This window comes from Chlorocebus sabaeus, chromosome 13 (genome assembly GCF_047675955.1).
Source record: "Chlorocebus sabaeus isolate Y175 chromosome 13, mChlSab1.0.hap1, whole genome shotgun sequence".
Taxonomy (NCBI): Eukaryota; Metazoa; Chordata; class Mammalia; order Primates; family Cercopithecidae; genus Chlorocebus; species Chlorocebus sabaeus.
The window spans coordinates 10018064-10031150 of NC_132916.1; the positions used below are offsets into that span (position 1 = coordinate 10018064).

General features: G+C 41.9%; 1 protein-coding gene across 1 annotated transcript in view; it reads right to left on the reverse strand.

Annotated features, from left to right (window-relative positions):
• The window catches only part of PLG (plasminogen), a 53288-nt gene extending 47878 nt beyond the window's left edge, over positions 1 to 5410 (reverse strand). Inside the window, exons 1-2 of the mRNA XM_008007746.3 lie at positions 5305 to 5410; positions 1108 to 1243 (exon numbers count right to left, since the gene is read on the reverse strand). Coding sequence (XP_008005937.1) covers positions 1108 to 1243; positions 5305 to 5353 — 185 coding nt within the window. The 5' untranslated portion in view covers positions 5354 to 5410. The remainder of the gene's footprint in view (positions 1 to 1107; positions 1244 to 5304) is intronic.
• Between the last annotated feature and the right edge of the window lie 7677 nt (positions 5411 to 13087).

The window sequence follows — 13087 nt, forward strand, 5'->3', positions numbered from 1 at the left end:
ACCAGGGAGTTCAGAACTGCTGCGTCTCAGTTATTTGGGCATGGCATCAATGAAGTACTGAACAAAATACACCAACGTGGCAGTAAATCTTGTTGTCTCCTGCCCCTACCTTCCCTCCCTCATAATTTTCTCTTTCTTTTTGTTTCAACTGCTTTACTTCTTCTTTACTCATCCTCTTAATTTTTGTTTTTGGGTTGGAAAGAAGCAACTCTGGTTGCTTTGAACCCATTCCCCAAGATAGTCCATCTTCGTGACCTCCCAACTCTGATCAGTTCCCCTGAACCTCTGCTCCACATTCCACCCCGCCCTGGCCCCTGACCCCTCCCATCTCCATCTCATGGTCCTGCCGTGGGTGCTCAGTCTGGCATCCATAGCTACCTTCCCAGGCCCATCACCTACATAAAGTCTCTACTTTAGTCAACTTGATCTCTTAATGGTCCCCCTGAGAAGGTGCAGGGCTGCATCTTCCCCTGCCTACCTGGTGCTTGTCAAGAGCTCTCTCAACTCCAAACCCAGCTCAGTTCCCACCTCCTCCCTGAGCCTTCTCTAGCTGCCTCAACCTTAGGCACTGTTCTTTCCTCTGGATCTGGGTAGAGCATGCATTGATTATGCCTGTACCTCACTTGGGCTGTCTTTTTTTTTTTTTTTAACATTATTGCAGTACCTCACTTGGACTGTCTTTTTTTTTTTTTTTTTTAAACATTATATCCAGTTTCTTTGACTACACCTTAAATACTAAAGGGCAGGCAGTGGATCTTGTAACTATAAGTCATTGCTCAGATCTATCTAGGACACTTTCATTCACATGATCCTCAACAAACATTTACTGATGATCATGTTAAAAACTGGAGCTCAGAACAATAGCTGCTAATATTTATGTCCGGTGTAAAAACAAATAATTTCCTTTTAGGGTATTTTTCTAACAAAGACTCCAATAAACCTTAACAAGAAGCTGTTAGTATGGCTTCACATACTTTGAGCAAATACAGTTCCAAACTCTGATTCCATCAATTTCTCTTTCCTCTTAAATCGTCAATACATTTGTGAGTAAATTACTTGCCATCCGAATTACAGATTTCTGGGTAGGTGCAACAACAGTGGAAATACCTGCAGGTGAATTCTTCCTCCTCCTCACATTTTGCTGCACATTCTTCTATGCTTCCTGCCCCCAGCTGCTTCTTAGTGATGCTGAACAGTGAAGCCCCCTGGGTATTCACATAGTCATCCAGAGGCTCTCCTTGACCTGCAGGTGGGAGATCCAAGTGGAACAAATGGTCAGGAAATCAATGCCAATGTCGAATTGTCATGACTTCCTTTGAAGCTATTTGGTTAGCATTAACCAAATAAAACTTGCTGTTTACTGGAAGTAGAATGGGTAGCTATGAATCAAATGTTTAGTTAAGAACACAGAGTCGGGCCTGTGGATATAAATAAAGATGGCAACAAAAGACACTGGGGACTGCCAGAGAAGGGAGAGAGGGAGGGAGGTGAGGGCTGAAAAACTACCTATTTAGTAGGTATTTAGCTCACTGCTTTGGTGATGGGATCATTTGTACCCCAAAGCTCGGTGTCACGCGATTTAGTTATGTAACAAACCTGCACATGTACCCCGACTCTAAAAGTTGAAATTATAAAACAAAGAAAAACAGTTTCATTAACAGATTGCAAGATAGTAAAAGATTAACTGGATTGATAAACAGGTTAGAACTATGGAACCACTATGTTACCACATTAATGGAGATAAATCCTTAAATAAGAACAAATTATGTTTGCTATCGATTGTGCCATGTCATGAGAGAAGAGTAAGGCACCACCAGTGGCAGTTGTGTTACCAAGATTGATGTTGATTTGTTCATCCCTGGGTAGAAATGGAACTTGGAGGCCATTGTTTGATTTCTTACGATATGCGCTTTGGTTCTGACACTGTCACTTTAACTGGTGGGGGGCATCCTCTGAATGGTCCCTCCTTGAGATACATAAATTTTGGTGCATGGATGATGTTGGAAATAAATAAGAACTGAACTAAATTACGTTGCCACCTCGGACAAAAATTGGGCAAAACACTGGAGGGTAAGAAGCTCCCCAGCAAAGAAGGCCATTTTTGTACTGGGCTTCCTACAGTCACACAACACTACTAATTGGGGAGAAATCAGTTTTTCCAAGATGTTGACAGGTATCTGAATTTCGGAGGAAATTGTAAAAAAGCAAAACCCGGTACAAATACTGGTCTTGGTTTTTCTTTGAGATCAAATCTGAGACAATGAATCTGTCCGAAAGCTGCTTTCTGCCCGGTTGTGGCAGAGGGTGGCCAAGGGGGCCTCAGCTGTGCTCCGACCACGAGGCTACAGAGTGTCCCCTGTCCTGAGGCTCTTCCGGACACCTGGCTGAGCTTTGGCAGCTCTATTACTAGCCTGGAGATGCCAGCTCCATCCTTGGCACAGAATGCTAGTGATTTTCATAGGGTGAGAGGCCAAAAGAGGCTAATAAAATGAAGATAGCCAAGCTTCCATGGAATTAGACAACAGAACAACCTTGACCACTTTGAGAGGTGTGGTGGGGGCCGCAGGCAGAGGGAGTGGGTTACAGAGTGACTGGGAGAGCAGTGGAGGCGGGAGCAGGAGACAAGCCTGACTCTGAAGACAGCAAGCCCTCCAGGGAACATGCCATCAGGGGAGGTTCTGAAAGATGGCACACTTCAGAGCGCATTGGTTTTGTATTCTGGTGACAAGTATCCAGTAGGAAGGCAAATGAACAGATTCTCATTCTCAGAAAGGCGGTCCTGACCTCCTGAGGGTACACAGAGCACAAGGGGCAGGACAGCGAGGAGGATGCACCCTCATCGATTCATGCAAAGTCCTCAGCCAAAGTCCACCTGCTCCCCACCTCTGGGACTTTGTCCTTCCTCAATTTAAGATGCTCCAGGCTGGAAAAATGGATTATTGAGCAGGAGTTGGCTGATGCATTCTAAACCCAATCCACCAAAAAGCACTTGAGAGATGTGTCAAAAGATCACAAAGAAATAGATGCTTTAGGCCCGTATCCGTGTCTTCACCCTGCACTTTCTGTCCACTTGAGCTCTCATTTCCAAGAAGAGTTGGGTTTTGGTTACTTCTACAGCTCAGAGTGTGACTTCAAAACACACCATAAATCCACAAAGTGTGTCCTACAGTGAGTTAAGTTAAACTTTCTGAAGAATTTTTTTAAAAGTATAGCAGAGCAGGCTACAACTGATGTTCAAACAAAAGAAAACTTCCATTTATTTCCCCCTTCAATTAAGTTACCTCTGTGTCGTGTTATTATGCTTCATAGAACATCGCTGCTGAGATCCCCTCCCCAGCTCCTGTTCCTAGGAAATATCCCAAATCGTAATCAAACATTTTCTTTTTAATTTGAAATAATTTTCCCCCATTTTTTTTTTTTCTCTTATTCACCTCTAGGACTCATGTGGCAATAGGATTTGATAGGGCTTATTTGCTGGCAAGGAAACATCAAACAAATCTTTTAGTGGAAAAATACATTTATATTATAGGTAAAATGCAGATGTATATTGCTACCGATGCAAATGTATTTTATTAATGCTGTGAGAATTTCTTCCTCGCTGTGGTGTGTGAATGTGTGTGCATATTTGCATGTGTTAAAGACTTAGTAATTTGTGAAATGGAACATGTTTCTCTACTTCCCACTAAGCATGACTGTAAAAGAAACTTTTTCCTCTCCCCTGGCATTCCAACATACTGGAAAGATGATATATCCACAGAAAGCCTTGCTTTCCAAAAATGAGAGAATGTGCCCCCCAGGTTGGTTAAAACATATGTTAATCCTGTGGCAGAGGAGTTTGATCTAGCCTTTTGGTGTAGCCCGCTGAGTAAGTTCATAGTGATCTATGTTCTAGTTTCCATGGGCTGAAATATAATATTCATACCCCCCAACACACATCAATTTCTTACAAAAATTTGTTTGTTTAATTTTCTCCTGCTCTGTATTTTCTTTGATAGTTCCTTGAATGGCTTCCACTAAATTCAAATGTATTTGGCTCTAAAGTGCAACTTGTAAAATTTTATCTGGTAATTTATAGATTGAATTTCAAGTATATATACATTATTTACATGAAGAACTACTAGCAAATCGTATGATTCTGTTTGTACAAAATGTTCAAAATGGCAAAGATATAAATACAGAAAGTAGATTAGTGGTTGCCAGAAGCTACAGATTGGGGGTAACAGCTAAGGAGAATGGAGTGCCTTTTTGGGGGTATGAATAGTTTAAAAATTTATTCTGATGGTGGCTGCACAACTCTCAATATATTGAAATCCATTGGATTGTATGCCTTAAATGGGTGAATTCTATATGTTAATTATATCTCAATAAAACTTTTTTTTTAAAAAAAAGAAAAAGAACTACTAGAACATGTTTAGAATATTCTTTCAAAGGCTTAAACAAAGCTGAAAAGTGAGAAGAGCCCTAGATTCCTTCTGGGAAACCTGGCTTAAATCCAGGTTTCTTTATTTTCCTGATTTGAGAATTTGGTCACTGAGCAAATAACATGATTTTCCTAAGTCTAGATTTCTTTGTTTATAAAATGAGGATGAATATGCCACCCTACCTATACCACAAGCTAAATAAGCTACTGTTTGTAAAGAACGCACACTCACACTGACATTTACACACAGGTATGTATGTATGTATAAAAATGTGGGGACCTAACCCAAGCACTGAGTGAGTATTTGTTGAATCACTATCTGCATACGGCATCTGGCAAATGGATGCGTGTAATTTCTCCAGGGATAAGAAGCAAACGTATACCTATGGAAAGCCTTATTCAGGCCATAACAAAGAGAGAAACGCTGAGTCCCCGACCCCACTGCCACCATGAACTGGTGAGGGAACAGAATATATTCAAAGAGATATTTCATTGTTTTAACTTGCAAGTGAGGGGAGCGTGACAACGTAACAGAGATGATATAAATTAATCAAACTGAGAACGAGGCGAAGAGCTTAGCCATCCTTTGCATAGTTAGCTACATTGGCTGTTTTTCAATTAGACCAGCCATTATGTGGGGCCACTCATTTAGATTTGAAAAATCACCCATTACTTTCTCTGCCCATTCATTCCAGCACCCTGACCATCTTTACGGGAAAATTAAACTTATTTCTTGAAGAATTCCTCAATCTCATACAAGATTTTCAACTGGGAGTTTCATGAATCAAAAATTAAACGAATTGCACATAAAGCCATGGCATATGTATTTTTACTACATTGTGGGAGAAAAAATAATTATTATAATTAAAAAAACTATGTCTTACCTGATTTCAGAAATAAAAGAAGTAGAAGAACCACTTCCTTATGTTCCATTTTGGGACTGGCCAGCAGTGCCCAGAAAGTGTGTCCCAATCCCAGGATGTTGTTGACTTACATGAGAGTAAACGCATCCACAAACCAGATAGTCAAATTAAGTTAATTATTCTCTCAGAGACCCACGCCACTGCCTCAGCAGGGTTCAAACATTACCTTGCATAAAGGGTCCTTACAAAATGTTTGAGGGTGGAATCTGCAATAGGTGCTGGGAAGTGGTGAAAGCCATCTCCCCCCTCGGCTGCTCCACGCTGCCCTCATGTCTCCTTACTCCTTCCCTCACCCCTTGTACTTTATCTCTCGCAATTAGTCTTGTTTCCTCCCCTCTTCTTTTATTCCCTTTCTTTTGGAGAAAATAAAATCATAAAAGTATCTCACAATTGTACCTTCCATGACGAGACCCTCTGCCAAGCACTGCACTTTCATGGCCTCCCTCAATCTTCCCAACAGGCAGTGCTGTTCTCATTCCTGCTGTTCCAGGGATGGGGCTGAGGCCTTCCCCCCGAGGTTGTGTGGCTACCCAGGGGTGCAGCTGATAGACGCAACCCTTTCAGGTCTTAGATGACAAACTTAAGTTAGGTGTAAACATTAATATCGCCACATCCTACACCAGATGACATAGAAATTACAACATAAGTGAAAATATTTTATTATCTTCAAAATTTCTTTATTCCCAGTGAATTCACATGTTTTCCGTAATTATAAACTATGCTATAAGACATCAATCTTTTACCCAAATGAACGTATGGCATATTATTGTATTCTCATTCTCATGAAATAAAGCAAGAGTGGTAGCATTAAGTGAAAAGCGTCTATGTCAATTTTAAATGTTGAATCTGTACTTTTCCCTGACTTAAGGCTAGAGTGACCAGGTAGTACATATATGCTTTAAAACTTCTATTTTAGTGTTCAGATATATTTAGGAATAATTCAATTGACCTCTCTATTTTAGATGTGAAATAAGGACCAGAAAGCATCGTTCCTCTTTCCAGGCAGTGAAATTCCTTCTTATTCATTAACTGGCAAAAGAGTAGAGATGGGAGCCCAGGGGTCTTGGGTGGAACGTCCTGCAGAATTCCCTGGGATTGAGGAACCATGCAGAACCCTCAAGAAGAAACCACGTTGGGCAATAAGAGGGCGGCCCCATGTGAGGGACAGGGGGGACCTAATCGCATTTCCTGATTTCCTATTTTAGCCTCACTCTCCTCTCCCCTCAAATTCTTACCACTCCCTTTATCCTCTCTGACTCACCTCATGGCCCAGTTCATTAAAGGGGACAGAAGATGGAGGTAAGTTGAGAAACCACCAGTGAAGACATGTTTTAATTTTAATGTGAAATGTCTCTTAGGGGGCTTATGTTGGGTGTGCTTTAGAAAGTACTTTGGGGGAAAAAAAAAAAAAAACAGACTCTACTAATATATAATGCTTCCAGCATGTATTTACTTCCACTTAAAATGTTATTTTAGCAGTTCCTCTTGGATAAGGCACCTTGGGAATGATGTTGTCAGAAATTCTATATCCACATGATTTTCTTTTCCTGTTGTTTTGGTTTTGACTTGGGTGGTGTTGGCATAGCTCTTGCCCAACTTTCCCCTGGTAGTTGTTGGATGCACTCAATTCTACAAATGTGATTTTGTAAATTAGTTGCCCTCCTAATGGCCTCCTGGCTGTACATTCTTCCCTACCTTCATCATCCATCAGCATCGTGAAAGCACAGAGAGATGCTGAGCAGAGCTCTGTGCTGGAGCCACCACACTCTGTAGCCTGTAAGAGAGCAGCAAAGAGGAATGAATGCGTTGCTCAGGTATAGACAGGGGTGGGTGCATAGATACTTCTGCTGTGGCATGGCCCTTCATGTCCAGGGTAGGCATGAAGCAATGGACTATTCCAGATTGTACATAGGAATCCGTACTGCACTCTTAGAGGGATTTTTGCTCTAAAGACAACTAATTCAAAATAAGGCACTTTCTACCTGAAAGAATGGCATGACCTGAGAAAAGATATATATAGAGAGAGTTCTGTGTACTACGATCAGGTTGCACATATTCTGAGATTTGTGTATTATTTAGTTCAATTCATTATTTATTGACCACTTACTGTGTACAATATTATATTAGATTCTTTTAGGATTACAGTTGACCCCTGATCAACTTGGGGGCTTGGCACCCTGACCATACACAGTAGAAAATCCAGGTATAACTCTGACTCCCCCAAACTTAACTACTAATAGCCTGTTGTTGGCCAGGAACAGTTAATAACATGTATTTTGTATGTTATATGTATGATATACTGTATTGTTACAATAAAGTAAGCTAGGGAAAAGGTAACACTTGTAAGAAAATCGTAAGGAAGAGAAAATACATCTACAGTACTGTTCTGTATTTATCCGTACAATAAGTTTACACTGTCTGTTTACAAGATGAATCATCTGTCTGAAATGGAAGCAACCCCAGCTGCAGACCTCAGTCTCTGTTACATATCAGGCAGATGAAGTTTTTCTTGTAATGTCAAATGCCATGACTTTTCTGTGCTTCTTGGGAGCACTGCCAGCATCACTAGTGCCACTTCATATGGATCCCACGGTGTTATTCAAGGTTTACAGTACAGCACAAAACAGGAAGAAAAATACATGCAAACAGGGAGAGGGCACTTTTTACTGTGATACACAATTCACTGGGGATGAACTGCTCATGCCGGGATGTTGAGCATCACAGCATGTTTTAAGTGGATACTCACAACAGCTGAGCTCGTTGCAGCAGCAACAGGAGGAGGCTACAAAATTATTATAGTAGTGTGGTATGCACTACGGTTAAATGTACGCAGTTACAATTTAATACTGCATCTGTATGTTTGTGTACACTTCTCTCAACTGAGAATAGCACCTACGATCTGTGAGTGTTTGTGTACATAAGTTTTACTAAATTGTAACTTTTGCAATAGTTTTGTATATATTTTATGGTGGTAAATAATAAAATAGACTAGGTATCTATATATATTTTATGCATTCGTGACATACTTAACTTTTTCTACTTTATTTTGATATTTCTAGCTACATGGTTTTCTTTGAGTTTTTTTCACATTGTTGAAAAAATTCCAAAACATTTTCTAACACATTTATTGAAAAAAATCTGTGTGTAACAGTTCAGACATGTGTTGTTCAATGATCAACTATATGTCTAAAAAGTACAAATCAGTCTCTAACCTTCCCCAGCCTCTGTATACTAAAGGAACTACAGGAAACTTTCAAACGCAAGGTGTGTGGAGATTCTGCTGCTGCACTTGTAGCAGGCATAAGAACATTCAAATAGGCTGGGTGCGGTGGCTCACGCCTGTGATCCCAGCACTTTGGGAGGCCAAGGTGGCTGGATCATGAGGTCAGGAGTTCGAGACCAGCCTGGCCAGCATGGTGAAACCCCATCTCTACTTAAAATACAAAAAATTAGCCGGTCATGGTGGCGTGCTCCTGTAGTCTCAGATACTGGGGAGGCTGAGGCAGGAGAATTGCTTGAACCCAGCAGGCGGAGGTTGCAGTGAGCCGAGATCGTGCCATTGTACTCCAGCCTGGGCGAGACAGCAAGACTCTGTCTCAAAAAAAGAGAAAAGACCATTCAAATAAGATTGGAGACAAATTGAATTTCCTTAGCTCTGCCCTGCATAAGGCCTGCAATCAAGATCCACTCAGGTCCTCTTATGAAAGAATAGACGTCTCTTACAGCATTAAAATGGTAAATTCCTTGCAAGTATTTACAAAGAAAGTTATAAACACCAGGAAACGTCAACCTCATCAGGAGGTGAGGTGGAGTTCACCCTTCTGCTTCACCTTAACTGGAAACTGCAGCCAAGTCACAACTTCCTAGGTGATGCATGTCCATGCAAGCCGGACTGCATTGCTGGCCTGACATTTGCACCTGCCAGCTCCTTGCCACCCCTACTTTCCACCTTTCTACAGCCCAGGCTCTGCTGCCTGGGAACTGCCATTCTAGGACAACTCATTTCATCAAAATGAACATCTCTGCATAGCCCCAAGAGGACAGTATCATTTCCAAATGGAAATAGCAAGAACTTAATCTACTAAGGACTCATGTAAAGCATCCCTCTGTCGTGGTAAGGGTCCTCAGAAAGTTTATCTGTGCCCTCCACGCCAATGTGCAGATTGTTTTTACTGCTGTTTTAGTGTATTAGGGCATATCAGTGAGGAGACTTGTACTAATTAACCTGGAGGTGGCTCTTCTTTCTTTAGTTGCCCTTTTCCACGTTAGCCTTTGTTCATCCCCAGGACGATACAATGAGATGCTTATCAGCCCTCATGTCCCGTAAAGAGATAGCAGGCTATCTCTCAGTTAGCACAGTGGTTAAAATGTAATCCACTAGGGGACATTTTCTCCCTTTCTTTCTTTCTTTCTTTCTTTCTTTCTTTCTTTCTTTCTTTCTTTCTTTCTTTCTTTCTTTCTTTCTTTCTTTCTTTCTTTCTTTCTTTCTTCTCTTTCTTTCTTTCTTTCTTTCTTTCTTTCTTTCTTTCTTTCTTTCCTCTTTCTTTCTTTCTCTTCTTTCTTTCTTTTTCTCTTTCTTTCTTTCTTTCTTTCTTCTTTCTTTTCTTTTCTTTTCTTTTCTTTTCTTTTCTTTTCTTTTTCTTTTTGGAAACAGAGGCTGGTTCTGTCACCCAGGCTGGAGTATAGTGGTGCAAACACAGCTCACTGTAGCCTTAACCTCCTGGATTCAAGCATCCTCCCACCTGAGACTCCAGAGTAGCTGGGACCACAGGCGCACGCCACCATGCCCAGCTATTTTTTATTTTTTTTTGTATTTTCTGTAGAGATGGGGTTTTGCCGTGTTACCCAGGCTGGTCTTGAACTCCTGGGTTCATGGGATCCTCCTATCTCAGTCTCCAGAAGTGCTGGGATTACAAATATGAGGCACTTGCCTGGCACTAGGGGACACTTTCTAAGTGAGATCTAACTCATTCGGGGCTCAGTGAGGTGATTTTTTTTAATTGAATTGTGCTTGAAAAAATCTAGGTATCTATTCATCTTTGAAAAAATTAATTTTCATTGGCCATCTCCTCATTATTAATAAGCATGGCCGTGTTACATGCTTAAGACAAATATTAGCAGAGAAGAAAACAGTCAGTCCCAGACAACTTAGTAGCTGGCATTAAGGCGGCACCAGGACTCCCCAGAGGACAGTGGAGGGTCATTCTGCCCTGAGGTCCAGACTCACCATGGATAAAACAGAGATGCACCGAATCATCCTTCCCATCTCCCACATTCACTGTTCTCTAAGCTCATACAGAAAAAAAAAAAAAAAAATCTTATCTCACAGTGTGTCAGGGAGATAAGTCATGTAGAAAAACATTAAAATCTTTTCAGGAAAGCAAATGAGCACACAAAAAAAGCTGGTGAAATCTGAGCAAGGTCTGTCGACTAGTTTCTGATATTGTGCCAATGGCAACTTTCCGGTTGTAATCATGAACTATAGTTATGTAAGATACTGCCTGAGGGAGGTGGGGCCATAGGCACAAGAACCTCTCAGTACTATATCTATAACTCATTGTGTTTATACTTATTTCAAAACAAAAATTATATGTATATATTTATGTATACATGTATATGTGTGCATATACATGTGCCTATATTTGGAGACATGTGTCTATTTTAGGAGAACCTAGGATGATGTAACTGCTTTCATACTAGTTAAGAGAATTCCCAAAGTTCAGGGAAAGTCTAAAGTTATAGAGTTCCTAACTCAGGGTGTAGAACTTGGATTTTGGCTGATTCTCATGAGCTTCTGGGATGAGTGGGTGGGACAGAGAGGCTTCACCACCACCACGCTCCCTCCCTGGCTGGAGACCAGATGGTTAAAGACTGATGGGTGCTAGAGAGCAGCAGCCCCCCATGTGGGTCCAGAACCTAGAGGCTGGAGTAATTCATGCCTGCTCCTGCCTCCCAGGTATTCAAGGGAAACCCACCATCTCCACACACCAGCAAAACACCAGCAAAACAGAGGCCCCAAGTAATGACTTCTCCTTTCTCATCTCATCCTGCCATCTGCACCAGCTCCTGGGCTTCTCAATCCAAAGTTGGGGAAGAGAGAAGGCAATGTCAGTGGAAACCACTTTTGCTATAGACGCTTATCCTTCGGATGTTCTTTCAGTGGGTACAGTGTTTAGTGCTGTGCTAGGTGCTGGGGAATCAAGAGTAAATAAGAGGCCATCTTTGCCCTCAAGGAGTCTTCGGTCTAATGGGGTTGGGGCAATGCAGGTCTGTAAACTGGAATTGTAAAAGTGAAGTGACCCAGGTCCCATTTGTTGTAGTGGTGCACAGACAGACAGTCTTGAGAGGTGAGGAGATACTTCCCAGAGGAAGTGACATCCGAGTTGAGACTTAGAAGACAGCCGGAAGGCCGGGCACAGTGGCTCAAGCCTGTAATCCCAGCACTTTGTTAGGCCGAGACAGACAGATCACTAGGTCAGGAGATCGAGACCATCCTGGCTAACACGGTGAAACCCTGTTTCTACTAAAAAATACAAAAAAAAACTAGCCGGGCGTGGTGACGGGTGCCTGTAGTCCCAGCTACTCGGGAGCCTGAGGCAGGAGAATGGCGTAAACCCGGGAGGCGGCGCTTGCAGTGAGCTGAGATCCGGCCACTGCACTCCAGCCTGGGCGACAGAGCCAGACTCCATCTCAAAAGAAGACAGCCGGAAGGATGAGAAAGGAGAATAATTCTGTGGAGTCCTAATTAGGCAAAAGGAATCAGGCTGGTGGCACTGAGAGAAAAAGAAAGAGAAAACAAATAAGCTATAAGTTTGCCTTTCTTCATGGTCCAGGACCATAGCCCTCCTGTACAAATAACTCACAATCTTCCTGTGCCCAGCTATCACCAGATCCTCAGCTGATAGAAAAGTGCAGGTTATCCCACTGCAACCTTGGCATTATCAATACTGCACAAAGCCCTCTTCAGCACGCAGCACAAGCAACATCCTATAAAACCCCCAGCAAGCCTTTGTCTCTTGGCATTCAGTTCCTCTCTTGCTGGCCTGCCTGTTGCTCCTTTGCAACATATTTTCATACTTTCTTTAATAAATCTGCCTTTCTTTATCTACAACTGTCTTGGTAAATTCTTACTGCTCATCAGATACTGGCCTCAGATAGTTGCTTCACCTGCTACACATTCTTTAAGCAGAAGAAATATATATGCCAGATCCCAGAGGCAAGAGGAGCAGGCAGATGAGAGGAATTTGGCTAACATGGGGAAATGGTCCAATTGTGCAGGCTTCTCACTCTGTTTCAAGAAGTTTAGACTTCAGCCAAAGAAAGGCAGAGAGAGAGTACTGTTACTGAAGGCTTTTAAAATCCAAGGGTGGCTTGATCCCTCTGATTGCAGCATAGTGAGGAGGTCATAGGAGGTGAGAGATGAAAGGGAGTGAAAGAAGGCAGTGGAGAAAGAGAAAAAAGAATGGATTAGGGGGATGTCAAGAAAGTAGAATCGACATGATTTTGGGACTGATTGAATGTGGGGAATGAAATCAAGTATGCTGCCTGAATTTCTGGCTTGGACATCTAGTAGATAGTGGTATCATTCATTAAGAAGGAACATATAGGAGGGAATAAGATGAAATTGCCTGGGGACAATGTTATGTTTAGGAACTTGAGAAAACCCAAGTGGAAATTTCCAGAAGGGAGTTGGATATTCTGGTCTAGAACAGGAGTTCGCAAACTATAGCCCATGAAGCAGCCC